General features: G+C 46.3%; 1 protein-coding gene across 1 annotated transcript in view; it reads left to right on the top strand.

Annotated features, from left to right (window-relative positions):
• MYO3B (myosin IIIB) overlaps positions 1–22430 on the top strand; it is a 471877-nt gene that overhangs the window by 343687 nt on the left and 105760 nt on the right. Inside the window, exons 30-32 of the mRNA XM_057747118.1 lie at positions 712–792; positions 16992–17097; positions 21768–21863. Of these exons, the coding sequence (XP_057603101.1) occupies positions 712–792; positions 16992–17097; positions 21768–21863 (283 nt within the window). The remainder of the gene's footprint in view (positions 1–711; positions 793–16991; positions 17098–21767; positions 21864–22430) is intronic.

Here is a 22430-nt window from a genome sequence, read left to right as displayed (position 1 = left end):
TGGACTTCGTGACCGTACTCTGTGATGTGGAGAACTGTGGTGCTCAGGGCAGGAGTGAGAAGGAGAGCCAGTCATGCTCCTGGTGGCGGCTCAGTGCCCCGGTTCTCTGTCTGAAGGACTCAGTATCCGCCCCCTGCCCCCCAGGTTCCCTTTCTCTTTCTCTTCTTCTCTTCATCCATTTCCCATGCCTTTTCCCTTCCCATCACATGCATTCCCTCCCTGAGCACAGTTCTGCACCGAGTTCCCCCTCACCAAATGCAACTGTGATGCTACCAATCATTTATGTTTCTCTGCTTCAACTTTCATGTTTATTCCTTCCTCCCAGTAAAAAGTATGGAGTGGGTCAGGCTATTCCAGTCCACTCCACCCCAAGTTCTGAAGATAGAGCTTCCTCCGTGGAGTGGAATGACAGCAGCCCACCTCACCTAGATAGGGGTCCCAAGTGATTCATAAGTGGAATCCAGAGGGTTCTGGAAACTCACTGCCTGAACCAAAATCACTCCTTATCAGAAGTATCGTGGAGGCCAAGCTGAGAGTACAGAGAGGCCCCTCTTCCCCACCATCACTCACGTAGCTCTGCTTATTTTGTTCAGTGAGAAAGCAGGAGGGAGGAGGAAAGGGGTAATAGATTGGAGGGAAAACAGCTTATATCAATTCTCTGGCATGTTCTTAAATTAATGTCATTCCTAGCACATGGTTTTATATTTTTAGCCTGGAGAGGATATGATGCTCGGAGGAAATTTAAGAAAATAAGCAACAGAAGGAGTGAGTCTGCTATTCATATTCAAGCAGGTAATTAAAACATCATTTTTGTAGTGTCCACTTGGAAATATTCTGTGATTAAGTTCATATGAGTTTCAGAAAGCGGAAAAGCTAATAACTCAGGAGCGCTGGAATTGGAGTCAGGAGTTCTAGTAGGGGGGTGGATCTAGTACGGGGGTGGTGCTAGTAGGGGGGTGGTTCTAGTAGGGGGGTGGTTCTAGTAGGGGGTGGTTCTAGTAGGGGTGGTTCTAGTAGGGGGGTGGTTCTAGTAGGGGGTGGTTCTAGTAGGGGGGTGGTTCTAGTAGGAAGGTGGTTCTAGTAGGGGTGGTTCTAGTAGGGGGGTGGTTCTAGTAGGAAGGTGGTTCTAGTAGAGGTGGTTCTAGTAGAGGTGGTTCTAGTAGCGGTGGTTCTAGCGGGGGTGGTTCTAGTAGGGGTGGTTCTAGTAGGGGGGTGGTTCTAGTAGGGGTGGTTCTAGTAGAGGTGGTTCTAGTAGGGGTGGTTCTAGTAGGGGTGGTTCTAGTAGGGGTGGTTCTAGTAGGGGGGTGGTTCTAGTAGTGGGGTGGTTCTAGTAGGGGTGGTTCTAGTAGGGGGTGGTTCTAGTGGGGGTGGTTCTAGTGGGGGTGGTTCTAGTAGGGGTGGTTCTAGTGGGGGGTGGTTCTAGTAGGGGTGGTTCTAGTGGGGGTGGTTCTAGTAGGGGTGTTTCTAGTAGGGGGGTGGTTCTAGTAGGGGGTGGTTCTAGTAGGGGTGGTTCTAGTGGGGGTGGTTCTAGTAGGGGTGTTTCTAGTAGGGGGTGGTTCTAGTAGGGGTGGTTCTAGTGGGGGTGGTTCTAGTAGTGGGGTGGTTCTAGTAGGGGTGGTTCTAGTAGGGTTGGTTCTAGTAGGGGTGGTTCTAGTAGGGGTGGTTCTAGTAGGGGTGGTTCTAGTAGAGGTGGTTCTAGTAGGGGTGGTTCTAGTAGGGGTGGTTCTAGTAGGGTGGTGGTTCTAGTAGGGGTGGTTCTAGTAGGGGTGGTTCTAGTAGAGGTGGTTCTAGTAGGGGTGGTTCTAGTAGGGCTGGTTCTAGTAGGGGGCTGGTTCTAGTAGGGGTGGTTCTAGTAGGGGTGGTTCTAGTAGGGGTGGTTCTAGTAGGGGGGTGGTTCTAGTAGGGGTGGTTCTAGTAGGGGTGGTTCTAGTAGAGGTGGTTCTAGTAGAGGTGGTTCTAGTAGCGGTGGTTCTAGTAGAGGGGGTTCTAGTAGGGGTGGTTCTAGTAGGGGGGTGGTTCTAGTAGGGGTGGTTCTAGTAGGGGTGGTTCTAGTAGGGGTGGTTCTAGTATGGGGGTGGTTCTAGTAGTGGGGTGGTTCTAGTAGTGGGGTGGTTCTAGTAGGGGGTGGTTCTAGTGGGGGTGGTTCTAGTGGGGGTGGTTCTAGTAGGGGTGGTTCTAGTGGGGGTGGTTCTAGTAGGGGGTGGTTCTAGTAGGGGGTGTTTCTAGTAGTGGGGTGGTTCTAGTGGGGGTGGTTCTAGTAGGGGTGTTTCTAGTAGGGGGTGTTTCTAGTAGGGGTGGTTCTAGTAGAGGTGGTTCTAGTAGGGGTGGTTCTAGTAGCGGTGGTTCTAGTAGAGGTGGTTCTAGTAGGGGTGGTTCTAGTAGGGGGGTGGTTCTAGTAGGGGTGGTTCTAGTAGGGGTGGTTCTAGTAGGGGTGGTTCTAGTAGAGGTGGTTCTAGTAGAGGTGGTTCTAGTAGGGGTGGTTCTAGTAGGGGGGTGGTTCTAGTAGGGGGCTGGTTCTAGTAGGGGTGGTTCTAGTAGGGGTGGTTCTAGTAGGGGGCTGGTTCTAGTAGGGGTGGTTCTAGTAGGGGTGGTTCTAGTAGAGGTGGTTCTAGTAGAGGTGGTTCTAGTAGCGGTGGTTCTAGTAGGGGTGGTTCTAGTAGGGGGGTGGTTCTAGTAGGGGTGGTTCTAGTAGAGGTGGTTCTAGTAGGGGTGGTTCTAGTAGGGGTGGTTCTAGTAGGCGTGGTTCTAGTAGGGGGGTGGTTCTAGTAGTGGGGTGGTTCTATTAGGGGGTGGTTCTAGTAGGCGGTGGTTCTAGTGGGGGTGGTTCTAGTAGGGGGCTGGTTCTAGTAGGGGTGGTTCTAGTAGGGGTGGTTCTAGTAGGGGTGGTTCTAGTAGGGGTGGTTCTAGTAGGGGGGTGGTTCTAGTAGGGGTGGTTCTAGTAGGGGTAGTTTTAGTAGAGGTGGTTCTAGTAGCGGTGGTTCTAGTAGCAGTGGTTCTAGTAGGGGTCGTTCTAGTAGGGGGGTGGTTCTAGTAGGGGTGGTTCTAGTAGGGGGGTGGTTCTAGTAGGGGTGGTTCTAGTAGGGGTGGTTCTAGTAGGGGGATGTTTCTAGTCGGGGTGGTTCTAGTAGGGGTGGTTCTAGTAGGGGTGGTTCTAGCAGGGGTGGTTCTAGCAGGGGTGGTTCTAGCAGGGGTGGTTCTAGCAGGGGTGGTTCTAGTAGGGGGGTGTTTCTAGTAGGCGTGGTTCTAGTAGGGGGGTGGTTCTAGTAGGGGTGGTTCTAGTAGGGGTGGTTCTAGTAGAGGTGGTTCTAGTAGGGGTGGTTCTAGTAGGGGTGGTTCTAGTAGAGGTGGTTCTAGTAGGGGGTGGTTCTAGTAGGGGTGGTTCTAGTAGGGGTGGTTCTAGTAGGGGGGTGGTTCTAGTAGGGGTGGTTCTAGTAGAGGTGGTTCTAGTAGGGGTGGTTCTAGTAGGGGGGTGGTTCTAGTAGGGGGGTGGTTCTAGTAGGGGTGGTTCTAGTAGGGGGGTGGTTCTAGTAGGGGTGGTTCTAGTAGGGGGGTGGTTCTTGTAGGGGTGCTTCTAGTAGGGGTGGTTCTAGTTGGGGGGTGGTTCTAGTAGGGGTGGTTCTAGTAGGGGGGTGGTTCTAGTAGGGGTGGTTCTAGTAGGGGGGTGGTTCTAGTAGGGGTGGTTCTAGTAGGGGGGTGGTTCTAGTAGGGGGGTGGTTCTAGTAGAGGTGGTTCTAGTAGGGGGTGGTTCTAGTAGGGGGGTGGTTCTAGTGGGGTGGTTCTAGTAGGGGTGGTTCTAGTAGGGGTGTTTCTAGTAGGGGTGGTTCTAGTAGGGGGGTGGTTCTAGTAGGGTGGTTCTAGTAGGGGTGGTTCTATTAGGGGTGGTTCTAGTAGGGGGTGGTTCTAGTAGGAGGTGGTTCTAGTAGGAGGTGGTTCTAGTAGGGGTGGTTCTAGTAGGGGGTGGTTCTAGTAGGGGTGGTTCTAGTAGGGGTGGTTCTAGTAGGGGGGTGGTTCTAGTAGGGCAGGTTCTAGTGGGGGTGGTTCCAGTGCTTGTTCTCCTCTGCGCCCCCACCCCCACCCCCACCCCATATGATGACTTGAGCATTGGCCACATGCCATACTTTGCGAAGGATGCTCTGAGTAGGTACCCTTGTGTTCCCGATTTTATAGAGCGGGAAAATGAGGCACACAGACGTGAAGGAAGTTGTCCGTGATCACGCAGCTCGTCAGTGGCCAAGCCAGTGCGCGTTCACAGGCAGTTTGGTTAGATGCCACTTTGCATACCGCCAACTGAACAAATCCCTTCCCCTCTTAGAGGCACCTGTCCCTCGTCTGTGAACAAGAGCATTGGCTAAAAAAGTCTAGAAAGTGTCTTCCAACCTTGGGATTCTCTGATTATATGCTTGACCTGTCTCTCGGTATCACAGAAACAGGAATAGCTCAGGGACTTTCCTGGCACACTGAGTTTCTCACACCCAGACCTGTGTGTGGCTGAGGCGGTCCTCTGGGCCCCACAGGGTGAGCACACTGCGGCTCAGCTTGCGGCTGCCTGAGCACCGTGAGCTTCCCGTTCCTGGCTCCTGCGTCACTCTGCTCTTCTGTGAACCGCAGTAGCCACCGTGGCTGCGAGGCCCGGCCCCCTCTGCCATTTGGAGCCGCATGTGCCTAATTGAGGCTCTGGAAGAGACAGGCCCCAACACACACCAGGAGCTCCGAGAGCACAAGAAATTGGAGACAAAGTGAGAGAGACGTGACCCGTCCAGTGGACTTCGCAGCAGGGAGAGGGATAGGGTTTCAGATACTGCTGCGCTTGAAGCAAACCTTTAAATAAAACAGCTGCAACTTTTTCAAGGAGGTCCCTGCCCAGAGCCTGGCTCCAGGGACACTCCTCAGAACTCTCTGGCCCTGTAAAGGCCCGACAACTTCATTCAAAACCGGAATATTTGGGAGGAAGGGGTATCATTTAAATCCAAATGTGTAACTTTTAACACCTTCCCCTAGGAATTCTGAGTTCTACAACTTCAAAGCATCAGGAAGAGGGATGCAATTCTAGTTGCAGCTTAAGAAAGACAGCTCAAAGTGCATTTTTTTCTCTACCTCCCACTGCCCAACAGACACACACACACACACACACACACACACACACACACACACACACAGAGTCCCCCCTACCCCCACCCCGCCATTAAAAGACGATACTAGACTGATCTTGCCGTTTGGCCCACAACCAAACATATATTTTCAAATATACACTTAGAGCTTACATATTGTTGATCCACTGATTGTAAAGTATGCAGGATCATAAGTCACAGTTTCCCTCTCTGAAGATCATCTTTAGAGGGCTCCCTGTTTGCACTCTGTTATTGTCAAGGGAACACTGCATGAAAACAGACAGGAGGACAGCTTCATCATATCAGGACAGTCAGGATTGCAGCTTTCAGTGCAGCACCTGTGAGAGAGTTATTTTACCATGGAAGAATATTTCTCTTTCGTGGGACTGGAGAGAACACATTTCTTTAAGGAACTTCCTCTTTTTTTTTTTTTAAGCCTTGCAAACACCCCCATTCTTAGCCTGGCAGCCAGTGTTCCTGCTTATCGAGTGGCATCGGGAGCTTCCAAGTCTGCAGAGGCTTAGAGGACATGTAGTCATTGAGGGTGGTACTAACACCACACCGCCTCGCCCTCTTGGCAGGAGAGTGGCAGCCAGAGCAAAAGCAGGCAGCATTTCTTTGCCCTTCTGCTAACACCATGGACTAGAATTGAGGTGCTGGTTTTGTGTTAGTGGTAAAGATACTTAGGGTAATGATATTTGCAATTTTATGGGCAGTTTACTTTTACTTGAGAATGTTTACCTTATCTTTAGATTCAAAGGCAATGTCTTGATCTAAAAAGCAAAGCATCTCATTCCAGCGTCTCTGTTTCTGGGTGTGCTCTTCCCAAAGCATAATCCTCTCATTACAAGCTTTTCTTCGTGCCACTGGGACATTTCAAGTAGAACAAGTCCCACATATAGGGGTGCTCTTACTTTTGAAGCCAGCAGAAGTGGCTTAGGGATGTTATCATAACACAACCTTTTCTGGATATTTTCTAAGGTTATTCTCTAATTTATTAGTTTTTCAACAAATCATTTCATTTGAAATTTAGATTTTGTGCAATGTGTTTGTTTATATTTCAAGTTCTGGCCTATAGTCCTTTTTTTTTTTTCCCAGTCGTGTTGCTAAGCTATGTTATATAGTTTTAAAAGAACAGCCCTTGAAATTTAGGAAGCATTTGGCCTACATGTTGCTACAGAGCAGCACATATTGAAATTTGTTTTCCTTTCATCTCCTTCCCAATAAAAGCAGCCGCACGGCTTATCCCTTTAGCTTCCTCAGAACTTCCTTTCAGAATTCCCGATCTATTACGACATATTCACATACCAGAAACAAGATGCCTTTTCATGCTGTCAACCTTTTTCATCTGAAATGTAAATTAATTCTTGCTGGTATGCCTTGACAGAGATCAAAGTCAGGTATTAACCTTCCCAGGCTTTCTCCAGGAATGTGTCCCCAGGACCAGGCTGCACTGTTAGGAGGCCAGTGTCCCTGTTACAGGGCCCTCCTCCGGGCAGTCCTCGGCCTAGGAGCCGCCCAGGGTCCTTTTGGAAGTGCCCTCATCCGTGCTCTAAGCCAGGTGAGGAACAACCTGCCTGGCTAGTCTCGGGAGAGATGAGCCTGATCATTTGAACTGTGGGCCCTTTGCTCCGATTCCTGGAGCTTGTTTCAGTGGTTCTGACGGCGAGTCATCTCGGTGTGTTGGAGGGAGGCAGAGGGCTCCAGATTGGAAACCTCTCCCTGTGCTCCATGGGTCTTTTCTTGCCTGTCAGTCTTTGAGGTAGGCCACATTTGCATTTTCAAAATAAACAGATGCCTTTCAAATACATGAGCTGGTGGTCTCAAGATCTCTGTGGGCCCGAACTGTTCACCAGCCAGCTAGCAGTGCTGGAAGAGAAAACAAACAGGGAAAACACACTAGGCACATGCGCACAATTTCCTGTGTGCAGAACATTGTGGTGGCAATAAAGGGCCTTTGTGAGACGTGGGGTCACAGGGAGACAGCAAGCTGAGGATCTGGGCAAAAGTAGCCTTTATCAGTTTCTTTTTTAGGGGGAAAGGAAACAACTTTGAATGTCAGCTTGGTGAGAAGTGGCATGCTTTATTGTGTTTTTATTATTGATTAATGCTGATAATAGGCCCTTGCCGTGGGAAAACAAACTCCTTTAAACAACAGTCAAAAATATGTACTTTTTTAATTAGAAAAATAATTATGCACGTTAGTGTTCAGATAGATGGGGTATTCTAAGTAAAAACTAATAGTTGTCTGTCATCCCATCACTAATGTTTTCTTTTTTTAATGAATTCTTAAGTTTCAGAGAGTGGATATAACTAGATTTTGTCAACTAAAATTGCATACGTTCCTCAGTAAGTACTATCAAAACAAACAACCTGCCAGGAATTTTTTTAAAGATCTATGATGTCTCATGCTTTAAGTTTTTGAAAGCACAATTTTTTAAAATTGTCCCTCTAACTCAAGATCTGATTTTTAAGCAAGAGCAAAGTGCTGGGCTCCTCATCTCACAGGGCAAAAGCCTCAAGTAGGTGACAGTGGAGCCCTAGGGGCTGGGAACAACAAAACTTCAAAGAGTAGCTCCAGGAGGAGCTGGCTCTTCCAGCCTCTCTTCCCCTCTCTCCCCCAGCCCCCCAGGAGCAGGAAGATCCCATTGGTTTATAGCACTTTTTCATCTAATTGCTTCAGTGCTATGGAAATTGTCATTTTCTCTTTCTCTCTGTCCTCTGATCAGCTTCCTGCTTACTCCCCTCCTTGGTCCTCCAGGAGATAACAGCACTAAAATCTATGGCCATTTCTCCTTCGGATGCCCTTTGAGGGGAGTGCTTTTTGGGGTGGCAGCCTGAATCCTGCCAAGGCTGAGGGGGCCTCTTCCTTGAGCCTATGAGCAGGCATTTTAAACTGGCTGCAGCTGGAACCCCTGGGCACCGCATGTGACGCCGGCCAATGGGAGTTCCTTTAAATGCAGCTTCCAGAGAGAAAAGCAAGCATGGAATCCAGACAGGCTCTACCCCTCCTCCAGATTAACTTCTTTTAGAAATCTGACCCTACATCGTGACAGAACCAAGTTTTAGTATTTAAAACTGCCTGAACTTTTAAACCTCTCTCGGGGTAAGACCTCCTCCTAGTATTTTCTAACTTTGAAAGGCTGGTTCCTTTAACATTGTGGTGGGTTGGCAATGACTAGGTGGTTGCAGTAATTTCCTGGAACTAGATTTCCAGAAATATCCCTAGGTTTGCAGGACAATATACTTTAAATTAGGAAACTTCTTTCTTTCATTCACTTATTCAACTACTCTTTAAGTACCTGCTTTCTGCTGCAGCTACTACCAAGGTGAACAATGGGATTTAGTTTAGGGCTTCAAATTTTCCATCTTTAATACGGAGGGCTAAAAAACATGCTCTCCCTCAAATGGACGCTGTTTGTATAATCAGGTACTCTATATTATGTCAACACTCAATGGAAGGGAGTTCTGTTAAACTCCAAAGAGTCAAAATCAGTGTAAAATACAGCTGAGGATATACATTGGAATGGGCCATGCTTCTTGAAGGTAAAAATAATTAGGTAGATATTTTTCAGTCTGATGAATCTGTACATAAGCAGATTGTTGATCACAAGCCAAACAGTAAAGTCAAGTGAATGTACCATTAAGAGAATGTACCACTTTGAATAGACAGAAGGAAAACAAGGATGCCCTTTATCACTCCTTTATGTATCTCTGTTCGTCATTCTACCTCTGTTCTGTTGTTTCGTCACTCACTCCGTTTCTATCTCTTAGAAAGATTCCTGGTCATTTTGCAGGAAAAATGTAATTCTTCAAAATGTGAGAGAAGACAGGTTCCAAACTCTTCTTAGCAGGAGCCAGCTGCCTCTCCTTTCCTGGAGTGTTACGCCATTTCCACACAAGAGTAAAGCAACATCTGGGGAAAAGAATTGACTGGAGCATCTGAGCTTGAGATGAACTGTGAACTCACACTAGCTCCACTGTCTTCTAAAGCTCTGATGAACCAAAGGCAGGGAGCCCTTCAGGCTTACGCGAAGGTCCTGCTGAGTACGCTTGCACCACCTGGCTTTCTCTAACTCTCTGTAGATAAAGGTCTGTGGCTGGTTTCTGATAACCACAGGTACAGTGTTTTAGAGGGGAAAATGTTGTGGGGCAGGGGGGAGGATAAGCATTGTGATTTACTTTGGAAAATGTGCCTTGTCCGTGGGCAGGGTCAGGACAGACAGAGAGCCCTGGAAGCATGGCTTCAAGGAAGTGGTTTATAGCAGAGAGGAGGTCTGGCCTGTAGCTTCAAGGTTTCAGTCAAGAAATGGACTCTGCCAGCCCTTTTCCACTTCCAAGCTTTTAACAGCTATCTCCTTATTTGACAGAATTCCCTAAGTTAGTTGCTTTCATTGTTAGTAACTTCAGTGACCCCAGCTTGGATGGGCAAGCCAGGTTGTATGACAGCTACCCTGTTCCACCTACCTAAGGCTTTCTGTCAGAGGGCTCTATTCATGGTCAGCACCAGGGCCTCCTTGTCTTCTGGAGGTCTTCTGAAAAGTGCATGGTTCATTTGAACAAATCAGTGAGCAGTAGATGGACTTTAAATGAGGTACAATAAAATGTTGACCCAAAACGCAGGATACAAAGCACAGTGGTAAAATTGAGTAGCATATCATATCATCAGACTCTAAATTCTGTGTAATCTGTTGTGACCCAGATTGTATGTGTTTTGTGTGTGTTTAAATATATTAAATACACGTGTTTACACACTGACACACACACACACACACACACACACACATGAAATGGACTCTGCCAAACCTCACAGGGCACAAGCAATAGAACTCTTGCCATGAAATAACTTGTGATGCAAAGAAATGTCCTTTGCTATGGAATCAAATTATTGCCCGTGTTAGAATTAAACACCCAGAGGGCAGGGTACTCTTCACGTAACGCACAGAGAAGAAGCTGCAAAGCCAGTGTGGCTTTGAGGTCCACTTGCGCCTGACATCATACTGACATTGGATGGACATGCTTAAGATGAAATTTTGGTGCAGCAGTTGGCACCCCAGGACTCAAGATTAAATTTCAGAGCAAGCCCATGGTTAGGTTCGCTCTTCAGTTTGGAATCAATTCCTCCATTATGGACCTCATATAGAGCTCCAAAATCTGGCTGCAAAAGGCAGTGCCCAAAATGGTATCTTTACTATCTCAACACTGAGTGAAGTAACATTATGGTCAATAATAATTGATTAATAGTGGTGTCAGCAGCACACTCAAGTCGCCTTTATGTCCTTAATGTGTTTTCCACATGGAATCGTAAAATGTGATATCACATTTTATAACCCTTATTAGTGATTGGGCTCTATCCAAGTAATAGTAAAGAAACATTTAGAAGAAAAATTAACTGTGCTATGGCAAGAATTATCAGGCTTTAATTCCTCAAAAGACTCCTGTGTGTAGAAAGCCAATTTTATTTTCCCCTAAGCAAATGAAACAGAAGCACAGATGTCCTACATAAGTTGTCTCCCCTTATGTGCTACGTGAGCTTAATGACTGATATCAGAGCCCTCTTCTGAGTCTTCTCTTTCTAGTAGAACATGCTTTACCATTGGTTTCCATCTTGGATACAGCCCATGGACATAGGGTACCAGTCAAAGCTTTGGGGAGAGTTTTATATAGCATTCTAACCATGTGGACTTTCGAGTCAAAACTACTGACTTTAAATCCTGACTATAACACCATTTGTCATATGGTTTGGGGCAAATTACTTAACTTCTGAGCCTTAGTTTCCTTAGCTATAAAATGGGACTCATTAAGGTCTAATTCTCAGGACTGTTGTGAAGATGATAGCAGATAGTATACACAAAGCATCCTGCATGGGACCTGGCACGTGGCAGATACTCAGTATGAGCTAATTTCCTCTCTGTTCCCCCTTCCTAAGTATGAACTTAACTTGAGGGAGGAAAAATCAGTCTGTGAAATACCATTCTATGATTAGAATAATAATAACTTCAAAAAGATGAAACTATTTTACTTTGAGAGAAAAAAAATAGTACCTGTCAAATCTCAAATACAGTTATAATAAAGCCATTATAAAAGAGAGAATTTTCCAAATCTCAACTTATGTCTTGCTTATCTGACCGGGAAAAATTAAAATACAACAATAGCATGTGAAAGCTTTCAGGTGGTTTTGTTTTTATAAAGAGCTATGCTCCATCGCGCTGAGAGCTTGGCTCATTTATGTGGCTGCATTTTTCAGTGATCTCAAAATTATTCCGACTTCGGTAGTATGCTCCTGACATCCTTTTTCCCACTCAGGGGTTTGAGGCCCTTCTGCAGCTTGTTCTATAAAATAGCAAGTCTCCTCCTCACCTCCTTCCAGAAGTCCGAAATTCTAAAATCCAGGAGTTAAATATCACTCAGATGTGCTGTCTGCTGGTGTGGAAAGCAAGTTGCCTTTCAGATGTCTGAAGAGTTGGAAGATGTCGGTGAGCCTCTCACATTTAACCCACAGTGACGGGCGATTGGCAGCATAGCAGCTGAGCGACAGCCATTTGGCCAGGAGTTCAAACCTCAACACGAAGAGCCATAGCAGGATCACGGCTTGATTTGCTGTGGCCATGAAGTCTGAATCACTAGGCACAGAGGCGGAGGCAGAGGTGACAGCTGGTAGCCATTCTCCTCAATAAAGTTGTGACGGGTGAGATGTACAAGCGGCCAGAGCCTGCTAATTTCACAGACTTTGAGCCAAGTGCTTAGTGTCAAAACCAGCTATGGTCAGTGATGCAAATGGTTGTGAAGGGTCCCTGGTCGACAGCAAGGCTCTCCCCACCAGACTTTCCTCCTAGTGGGTCAAAAGCAATTGCAGCCTGCTGTCCAGGAACAATTCTGTTTGAGGATAAGGAAGCCTTATCCTTTTATTTTTTTAAATACTGGTAACTGTTTGAAGGCAGATTTATTGAGGTATAATTTACATACAGTAAAACTCAGTTTGATAAAATTGGATGAACACATATAGTCAGATAACCCCCCCACAATCAAGAAAAAGAACACTTCCAAGTAGTTCTCTCACGCTTGTTCTGTCATCCATCCCTCCCCCACCCCCAGCTTCTGGTGACCATGAATGGTTTTCTTGTCCCTATAATTTTACATTTTCCAAAATGTCACATAAACGGAGTCATAGAGTATATAGACATTTGAGTCTGGCTTCTCTCACTTAGCATAATGCTTTTGAGATTCATCAGTGTTGTTACATTTATCAGTAGTTTGTTCTTTTCTGTTGCTGAGCAGAATTCTGGTCTGTGGGTGTACCACAATTGTGTCCATTTACCAGCTAAAGGACACTTGTTTCCAGTTCCTGTGATTATGGATAAAGCTACTATAAACGTTCAGAACTTTGTCTTTTTGAGAAAAATTTAGAGGAAAGTAAATAACTTTGTTTTATAAGAAGCCAAAATGATCCTAGAGGTAGGAGTTGTTTCCTTCTTGATAGAACCAATAGAAATACTTGTTTTTATAACATCTTATACTTTTTGCATGGCAGTTTACATTTCATACATTCATACAAAGGACTTCCACTAACCTTATTCCTATAATTATCATAGTAACCCTGAGAAGTAAGTGGGTATTTTACCCCATTTTACAGATTGTGGCTAAAAAACCTCCCTGCAATTCAGACTGCCTGACTCCTGATCTGCCATCCTTCCGCCAAAACGTATTCTGAACATCCTGTCACGCAGAACACTCTGCTGGATGCTTCTGGGGTGGCCACATAAAAAGCATAAAAATATTGGATTTTTTTTCCTTCAAAAGAGGGGAAGACAGTCTGATGCTGCACATCGTATATCATCAGGGAAATACAAAGTAAAAGATCAGTGAGATACCACTATTCACCTATTGGAATAGCCAAAATCTGGAACACTGACAGCACCAAATGCTGGTGAAAATGTGGAGCAATAGGACTTCTCATTCATGGCTGGTGGGAATGCAAAATGGTGCAGCCACGTTGTAAAAGAGGGTGGTAGTTTCTTATAAAACTAAACATACTCTTACTATATGATCCAGTCGTCGTTCTCCTTGGTATTTACCCAGAGACGTTGAAAACTGATGTCCACTCAAAAACCTGCACGGGGATGTTTCAGGCAGCTTTACTCATAAGTGCCAAAACTTGGAAGCAACCAAGACATCCTTCTGTAGGTGAATGGATAAACCGCGGCACGTCTGCACAACGGGACATTTTTCAGTGCTGAAAAGAAGTGAGCTAGCAGCCACAAAAGACATGACGGCATCTTAAACGCATGTTACCAAGTGAAAGAAGCCCATCGGAAAAGAATACGTACTGTATGATCCCGACGATACGACGTCCTGGGAAAGGCAACGCTGTGGAGACAGTAAGGAGATCAGTAGCTGTCGAGGGGTGAGGAGCCGTGGGGAGGGATGAGAAGGCAGAACACAGAGGATTTTTAGGGCAGTGAAAATACTCTGTACGATACTGTAATGGTGGGCACGTGTCGTTATACATGTTGTCCAAACTCCTAGAATGTACAATACCAAGAGCGAACTGTAACGTAAACTACGGATTTGGGGTACTTATGATGTGTCAGTGTAGGTTCATCAATTGTAACAAATGTACAACTGACGCGAGATGTTGATAAAGGGGAGGCTGTGTCTGTGTTGGGGCAGAGGGTGTATGGGAAATCTGTGTACCTTTCCCTCAGTTTTGCTGTGAACCTGCAACTGCTCTAAAAATACAGACTTTTCAGCAAGGGGGACCGTCTCAGATGGAACCAAGACCAACACGCCTACCACAGGCTTGAGAGGAGTACTGAGCTAGGGCCAACGGACACAGCCACAAGGAGCAAATGATCTATGAAGCTCCCCCCTGCAATCCTTTTTGGAAGCAGGCAGGGCATAAATTCTTAGAAATGAATCCAACCTGAGGCTGCTTAGAGTCAGGAGAGAAGAGAGTGACGGTCCCTAGAAGCTTGAAGGGAAGAGAAATTCCTCAGTGATGCTCCAGGACAGGCAAGAAACTGATCTCTAGAGTGAGGGGAAGCCTCCCTCCTTGGCCTCCAAGTTAGGGAAAGCAGTTCCCAGGCAAGACTTTCTTTGAGCTCTGTCAGAGTTTGATTGGAATAATGACTGGAATTAAATAGTGGAGAATCAAAGTGGAAAATGCTCTCCTAGGCCTAAAATGACTAGATTTGTTTTGTGTGGTAGAGGTAGAGGCCAGAGTTTCTGATACAGCTGTAGGAAAAAAAAAAATTGTGTCAGTGAGATTCTATTCTTTAAGAAAAGAATTCGACTTTGTGCCACTTTTAGTGGCATTTGCTTGTTGGACCTCCCACAAGTTGGCCTCTTTCAATTCTGATGAGATGGCTGCTGACCAGCTGTCACTCCAGCCAGAAGCCACCCTGGCTCCTGGTGCCACTGGCCTGCAGTGGTGAGAAGGGGAGGGCTGGGCTTCCATGCCTCATCTGTACGCACCCTCTGTGCCAGGTACAGTAGGCACCTTTTGTCAGGTCCATGACCAGGGCAGGAAAGCTCACCCAGCCTCGGTCGCCAGCCAGGAACCCTACCCAGACAGGGTCCCTGCTGGAAGCAATGCCTGGGTCTGCCCTCTGGGGGGGGGGGGTCATCAAACACCAGGCCAGGCCAGAGCTTCCTCCTGCAGCGGCTGATCTGTGGGGCCCTCAAAGGCCCACGCATGTGAATGAAATAGTCTGAATTTTATTTCCATTTGTAAATAAAAAAATAGGGCAGTGGGGGTTAATGATTTTTAAATGTTTCAATAAATGGGCTGCACCGTGTAATATTTAGGAATTCAGGCTCTAGGGCAAAACTGCTTGGGTTTGAACCCTGACTGCCATTCTCCAGCTGTGTGTGACTTTCTTGGGAAAATCACCTAACCTCCCCATGCCTCAGTTTTGTCAGCTGTAAAATGGGAATAATAGTGGTCTCTAACTTTTAGAGTTCCTACGAGGATTAAATGAGTTAATTTTTGTAAAGGGCATAGGACAGCGGATGGAACGTAGTACTTCATACATTTGTGTTTGTCAAGTACAAATAATGGCCGCTTCCCAGCTCCTGTTCCTAGTTTTTCTCCCTGCCCCATCCCCGTCTTGCTAGCCAAGTCAAGCTGAATCCATGTACCTGAGCTTTTTCTCCTCTTCCTTCTGTGTAAACCGTTAACATCCATCAGCTCCCCCTCCTCGTATTAGTTTCCTAGGACTACAAATTGTCACAAGCTTTGTAGCTTAAAACAACAGAAATTTATTCTCTCACAATTCAGGAGACTAGAAGTCCAAAATCAAGGTGTCAGCGAGGTTGGTTTCCATTGGAGGCTCTGAGGGAGAATCCTTTCCACACCCCTCCCCTAGCTCCCGGTGGGTCCCAGAAATCCTTGGCATCCCTTAGCTTGTAGGTCCACCACTTTGCTCTCAGCTTCCGTTGTCACGTGCATTCTCCCTGTCTCTCTGTGTCTTCACATGACCTTCTTATAAGGATACTAATCATTGGATTTAAGAATCACCTTAATCCAGTAGGACCTCATTTTAAACTCATTATATCCGCATAGACCCTATTTCCAAGCAAGGTCATATTCTCAGCTTCCGGGTAGACATCTCTTTTTATTCTCACTCTCTGTGTCAGGATGCAAACTCCATGAGGATAGGGGCTGTGTGTGCCTTGCTAAGCGTGGTCTGAGGCAGCCTGCATCACTTAACATGGGAATGCTTACTGGGCCTCTTAAAAGGAATGCAGAGACGTGGAGCCACCTGGCTGGATGTGGGAGGGCACTGCTTGAGGCAGGAGAGCCATCCAGAAGGAGGGAGAGGGACAGGATGGGAAAAACTACCTCTGAGGAAATGAAAAAGGAGGAAGGTCAGAGATCCCAAATATGCTGATATGGTATATCTAGAAGCACTGCCAGCAGAATTAGAAGCAGCCAGAGTCAGGAGGAGGTACAGACGAGAGAGAACAGGGTCTAGTCACAGGCCAGGGAGAAGGGAGATGGGAGAGTTAGGGTTGACGCCTCTGGGCAGAGCCTGAAGACTGTCTCCTTGGTGGAAAGGAGGAGCCCCCTGGCAGGATGGTTTCTTCTAAAGCCAAGGGGTCCAGTTGGAAAGACCTTGGCCCCTCCAGATTCTTGAGGTGGTCTGAGATGTTGGAACATCTTCAGCCCATTGTGACCTTGAGGGTTGTGGAGCATGGAAGAAGACATGTGATAGCCAGGAACATTCCTTCAGTGCTTTTCCACCCAGGCCATCAGCTGTTTGGTAGAGAAGTGTTTAGGTATTTATCAACACGAAGTAAGCTGACTGGACAATGAAGAGCGGCACTGGTGCTGTTCCTCAACTAAGAATAGTGTGTAACCTGTCTTTTCCCTGACATCGTCGTTGACTGGGGACCCACAAAGGTTGGTGAACAGGACTGCAAGACAAAAGGAAGGGAGAGGTGAGGAGGGAAGGAGGAGGCCTTGTCCCTCTTTTTACTTCTCAGGTGGTACAGCTGACAGGCAACGGGAAAGCTATCCAGTTGTCAAACCAGGAGCCCTGGCCTGGTGCACTCATGACCTCTGTTTGTCACCCAGCTCCCTATTTGACTAATGCAATCGAGACAGAGAGGTTACCCAACCTACCCAATGGCACCCAGCTAGTAGGGAGTCCAGCTAGCACAGTTACAACCTCTTCTGTTCCCGATGGTTGTGTCCTTTCACAACCAGACGGTATCAAATCTTCAAAATAAGGACCATCCATGGGGGAGATTCATCAGCTCAGAGCCTCAAACCACAAGAAAACCGTGGGTTTCCCTGGCTGCTCTGTATCCCCCACTTTGGAAATTCATCTGGGTGTAGGGCGCTCCCTTGAGGAGATCCTGTTTTGTTTCATTCCGCAGGACGCCCTTCCGACCAAAGTTGTGATGCACACCTCACTGTCACAAGGGGCACCGGGGGAACTGTCCAGGTTCAAGACTGCAGTGAGCCTGGCGACCACAAAGTGAGGTCATTAGAGGTTTGGGATGGGTGTCCTGTATTTGTGGACACCCCAGAGAGGATTCCGGAACTAGAAATGATCCCCTGATATGGACCCTCTGTCGGGCACTCTTTTTTTTCCCTACAGGTGACAGCTGATTACATTCAGGGCAGCCTTGCAGGGGACCCTGCAAGGTGATTTCATGGAAGGGGAGAGAGGAGACAGAGATAAGCTCAAGCCCTCTGCAGCTGCCCTGGGTGTCCAGTCACCTGTTTTCTGGGGAAACTGGTCTAGTTGCAGCTCTCCTTACCAACTGCCTCCATTCAACCCATCCTCTTAGAGCAGATGCTAACATGTTTCTATCTGGTTTGCCTTAAGACCTATGAAAGTTTAGCTTTTAAGGAAGATCTTTCTAACATCCTGATACTGGAACATATTGAGAACGTCATGGGGGGAAGGAACTCTGTGTACAAGAAGTTAAAACCCGGGTGTCTGGTCTAAGCCTTCCATTAGTTACCATCATAGTAAAAATCAGAGAATTGGACTGAATCAGTGGTTTTCAAACATTTGAAAAATATTAGACTCCTCCTTTTTTTCAGTTGGAGGGTCCCTGGACGTCTGATTTTTAAAATAATACCTTCAGTGCTAATGCTAGCACCGTATGAAAAGTGAGACTGAGTTGCCCTGGATTTCACGGCAGAGTTTGTAGTTACAGGTTATCCTCCAAGCCCGGCAACAAGGTTCTAGGCACATCCAACTCCTTTGGAATTTGCTGCCCAGCCTACGTTTCAAGAAAATATACAACTGGAGCTTTCGCTGGGGGCAAGGAGGTTAGGGAGTTGGGGGAAGAAAGAAGGGGGGGAGCCTCAGGAGCAGCAGTGTTTCTTGGAGGAGACTTGGAAGTGGAGACTGTGAGACACTTTTCATTTTCAAAAGAAGGATGTCTAGGTGTTACTGACCTGTAGTCTAGACCCCTTCTCCCTAGCAGAATTCAGAAATAGGAGGTCTTCCTGTTGTAATCAGCACACAAGTATGTTTTGTTTGGCCAGACACAGTGTTTTTTTGGTTTTTTTGGTGGGTTTTTTTTTTTTTAAATATTGAACCGGAATGTTTTTAGGTTTATGTTTTCCGGTTCACTACAAACCCCACCGCTCCCCACCCTCTGCCTGCCACTGCATACATTTGTGTTACCTGAGTGACCCAAAGGCATTTTGAGTTTGCAACACCTGCTATGTTGTTTTCTTTTCTTTTTTACTCCTGATGGTCAAATGCTTTTTCGTCTTATTTCAAAATGGTCCAGTGAAGAACTGGCTCAATTTTCCTGGGAAATATGAGTGGCTCTAGAGTTCAGCCTGACGTTGGAAGGATGCGACTCCTCCAGGGAAGTCCCTCCCAGGTATTTCTGTATTCCATTTAACCAGAACACTAAGGGTTGCTTCCCTGAAGACAGGAGACCCGTGTCTGGAGGAACCTCTGCTGTCACACCTGCACATACCTCAAGTCTGGCATCTTGTGAACATTTCTGCCATGGAAGCTCATCATTCAGTTTTCTCAGCCATGGCACTCATCTAAATCTTTTAACCTGATCTGTTCACTTAGAATGAATCACCCTGGTTTACTCGACTGCTTTTCTTCATATATCTATTTCTCCATGCTCCTTGTTTAACAATTAATTCACCAGAGAGATGCCAGGAGATTCCAACTGTCACCAGACATATTTTAGAATATTTGACAATTTAGGATTTTGCTTTGAACTTAGTGGTTTGATAACCTCCTTCTTCTTATTTTTTATTTGCTTTTTAAAAACTTTAAAAAGCAGGTGTAATTGACATATAATATGTTTGTTTCCAGTGTACAACGTAATGATTACTTCCTTCTTATTTAAGTTTATTTCTTTACTCTGACCCAAATCCTTTTCCCTACTCTTCTGACAAAGCTGGGGGATGGAGGAGCAGACGTCACCTAAGCTTTAATAAGAATATTCTGTAAGTTTCTGTTTGGTTTTTAAAACTTCAAATAACTCTAGAAAAATCAATATTTTGATGACTGAAGTGAAAGTGAATAAGAAACAAGGAATGAGCTTTCCCTTCCATTACACGAACAGAAAGTCTATGGGTTTTATTGGAAACCCTGGCAGAGTAACTGGGGGGCATTGGCTAAGCTCCAGATGAAGGTGTTGCTGCCTCCTGTTCCTGGTGGTGGACACAGCACCTTCCTAAGGCGAACCCCAGACCAAAAGGGGCTGCTGGTCTTTCCTAGCTTTGCTTGTGCTTCTTCCTCTCTGAAGTGCTAGTAAACTGCTCCTGCTCCTTTCCATACTGAGGATCTCAGAATAGGTGCAGACAACAGCAACCTCAGCTTCCCACGTGGGCAAGACCTTCTGGGCTTCTATCGGGGAATGGTAGCCCTTGGTGCTGCTGAATTCAGCCAGAGAACAAGGTTAAATATACTTTGTGTCGATTCTCCTTCTTAATAAGGAAACAGAAAATTGTATCCCTGAAGTGGGCTTCTTTTTTTTCTTCTTATGTCAGTTCTTGCTTTTATGTTGCTTATCACAGTATTACAAGTGAGCTTGGGCCAAGCAGTGTTTTAGAAACTCCAGGAGGGGAAGCTGCCTGGCCCTTTAACCAGAGGAGTTCGTCAATCACGAGTCATGAGAAGGCAGGGACGGGAAGGGAGGGGATCAGTTGCTGAAATTCTAAAAGGCTGCAGCTACTTTTCTTCATTTCTCCTTTTTTTCCCACCTTCTTTTAATATTGTTGTTTCACTGTTTGGTCATAGTGTGTGTGTGTGTGTGTGTGTGTGTGTGTGTGTGTGTAATAATAAAAATGTAATAATGTTCCATTTAAAATTTTCTCTTTATCTGTTTGGTGTTTATAGCAATAGCAATATAGCAATAACAACAGATGGTCTTATCTACCACTGATTGTGAAAAAAAATTACATTTCTTCTGCACAAGAGATAAATATGCCTAAGGAACCAAACCAATAATATAGAATCAGAGCATAATCTTCCCAGAATAGACAACACAAAAACAAATCGATTTCTACATTTCTTTTTCTGCACCCCATCTTTGTTATGTTATATGTTCCATCATTATAGCATCAACCTTTTATATTTTATGCACCTTCCACAATATGTCACACTTGGCAGATGTATAGATTATCTTCGCTGGTTGTATTTTGGTTTGGGTGTTTCTAGGTTATCTAAAATAAGGATAGGAAACAGGTGCAGAGTCTCCTTCCAGCCCTAATGGACTGATCGTGACTACATGGAGCTACGGTTCTCAGCCCTGGCCCCACCTTAACGGTATCTAGGGAGCTTTTAAAAAATGATGCCAGCCCCACACAAAGATCAGTTTCAGAATCTCTGGGAGTTGGGTTCAATGTATTTAAAATCTTTCTGGGTCATTCTGATGTACAGCCAGGGTTAAGAACTGCTGACCTGGTGCCGTGTCTCCCCAACTTCAGCATGGATCCTGATTACCTCAAGGGCCTGTTAAAACACAGAGTGCCAGCCTCCACCACCAGACCTTCTGAGTCGTCCAGGTCAGGGGTGGAGCCCCCAAGGATTTGCCTTCCTAGCAAGTCTCTGGGTGACGCTGATGCGTCACGTGACGTGTGCTCGATGAGCTGTGATGATGCGGGGTCCACACTTTGAGAACCACTGGTGTGAAGCGTTGGGTAAGAAAGGCACGTGAAGCCGCATGAAGGTTCAGGAGAAGAAGGCCGTGATGGACCGGGCACGGCTGCCATGGTCACAGGAAAGGGGGAGCGGTATTTGTCCCCCCCCCTTGAGAAACTCATCAGTAAACTGTCCTTAGTCACAGTAGAAAACTGAGTTCCTCCTGGAATGATTCCCTAGTGACAGTAATCCGACCCACGTGTGACAGGGTTTCTTTTTTTTTAAAGACTAGACTTTTAAAGTTTATTTATTTATTTATTGGCTGCGTAGGGTCTTCCTTGCAGCATGGGGCTTTCTCTACTTGCGGCGAGTGGCGGCTACTCTTCGTTGTGGTGCGTGGGCTCCTCAGTGCGGTGGCTTCTCTTGTTGCAGAGCACAGGCTCTAGGCACGCAGGCTTCAGTAGTTGTGGCAAACAGGCTCAATAGTTGTGGCTTGTGGGCTCTAGAGCACAGGCTCAGTAGTTGTGGCGCACGGGCTTAGTTGATCCGCAGCATGTGGGATCTTCCCGGACCAGGGCTCAAGCCCCTGTCCCCTACGTGGGCAGGTGGATTCTTAACCACTGCACCACCAGGGAAGCCAGTGACAGTGTTCCATGACCACTGTCCTCAGCAGCAGGCAGCCCTGCCCAGTGCAGCCGGGACTGGAGGCTGGTCTCCCAGCTCTGTCTAGCACAGCGCCATTCCAGCGACTCTCACCATCTACCTCACCTGGGTGCCTCCAACCTCTGTCCTTGTCCACTGTTTATATCTACTGCCAGAGAGAGGTAGTTTGTTTTCCTACAAGATGAGTTATTTTACTCATTTTGCTGGGTGGGGCCAAGCAAGGCCTGTGATTACAGAACAGTTCAGTTTTGAGGTTGTGTCCTAGTCAAAGGCTGCAGAAAGTCAGGGAGCAGCACTAGGACGGGGAGAGGGGTGCTGCGGAGAGTATAGATGGGTATTGGAATCGAACCCTGCCTACTTCTGAATTTATCCCTAGTCTCTAAGTTCTTGTTTGCTTTCTCTCAGTTCCAAGGGGCTCTGTCGATCATAAAAGCAGTCCACAAGCAGAATCCAGCAATGGCCATGCAGAGACTTCAAGCAGCTCTTCTGTTATCACTGAGAAAAATTGGTGAGTCTTATCCATAAGATTTCATTCCAATGGATAATGAAACAAAAGTATTTCTTTCGCTGTGTTATTTTGGTGAGTTGGAGAGACTGGAGCCGAAAAGTGTTGCCCATCAGATTCTCCCATGTCAGAGTCATTACTCTTGGAACAAAAGTCTTGGTTCTGCAGGCTAACCTGAACACAGCCCTCTCTTGTGGATTCTCCTCATAGTGTAACCTGTACTTGGCCTCATTAGGTTAAAGCAGTGGTTCTCAGCTGGGATGGTTCTCAATTTTGCCCCTCTCCCCCCCTCTCCTTCTAGGGATATGTTTAGTTGTCACAACTTTTCGCAGAGGGGTTTGTGCTAAGGGCATCTAGTAGGTAGAGGCCAGGGATACTGCTACACATCCTACAGTGCACAGGGACAGGTCCCCACACCAAAGAACTGGCTAGCATAAATTGACAATAGTCCTGAGGTTAAAAAAACAACAAACTGTGGGCTTAAGCTAATGCAAAAACGGTGTATCATTTTCAAATTAAAAGTTTATTCCAAGATTTTGGAGAAATAAGCAGGTCATCAGAAGGTTCTTT

Source organism: Hippopotamus amphibius, chromosome 8 (assembly GCF_030028045.1).
Source record: "Hippopotamus amphibius kiboko isolate mHipAmp2 chromosome 8, mHipAmp2.hap2, whole genome shotgun sequence".
In the NCBI taxonomy this organism is placed as follows: domain Eukaryota; kingdom Metazoa; phylum Chordata; class Mammalia; order Artiodactyla; family Hippopotamidae; genus Hippopotamus; species Hippopotamus amphibius.
The sequence above is the reverse complement of the archived record's forward strand: the minus strand, read 5'-3'. Positions and strand labels throughout refer to the sequence as shown.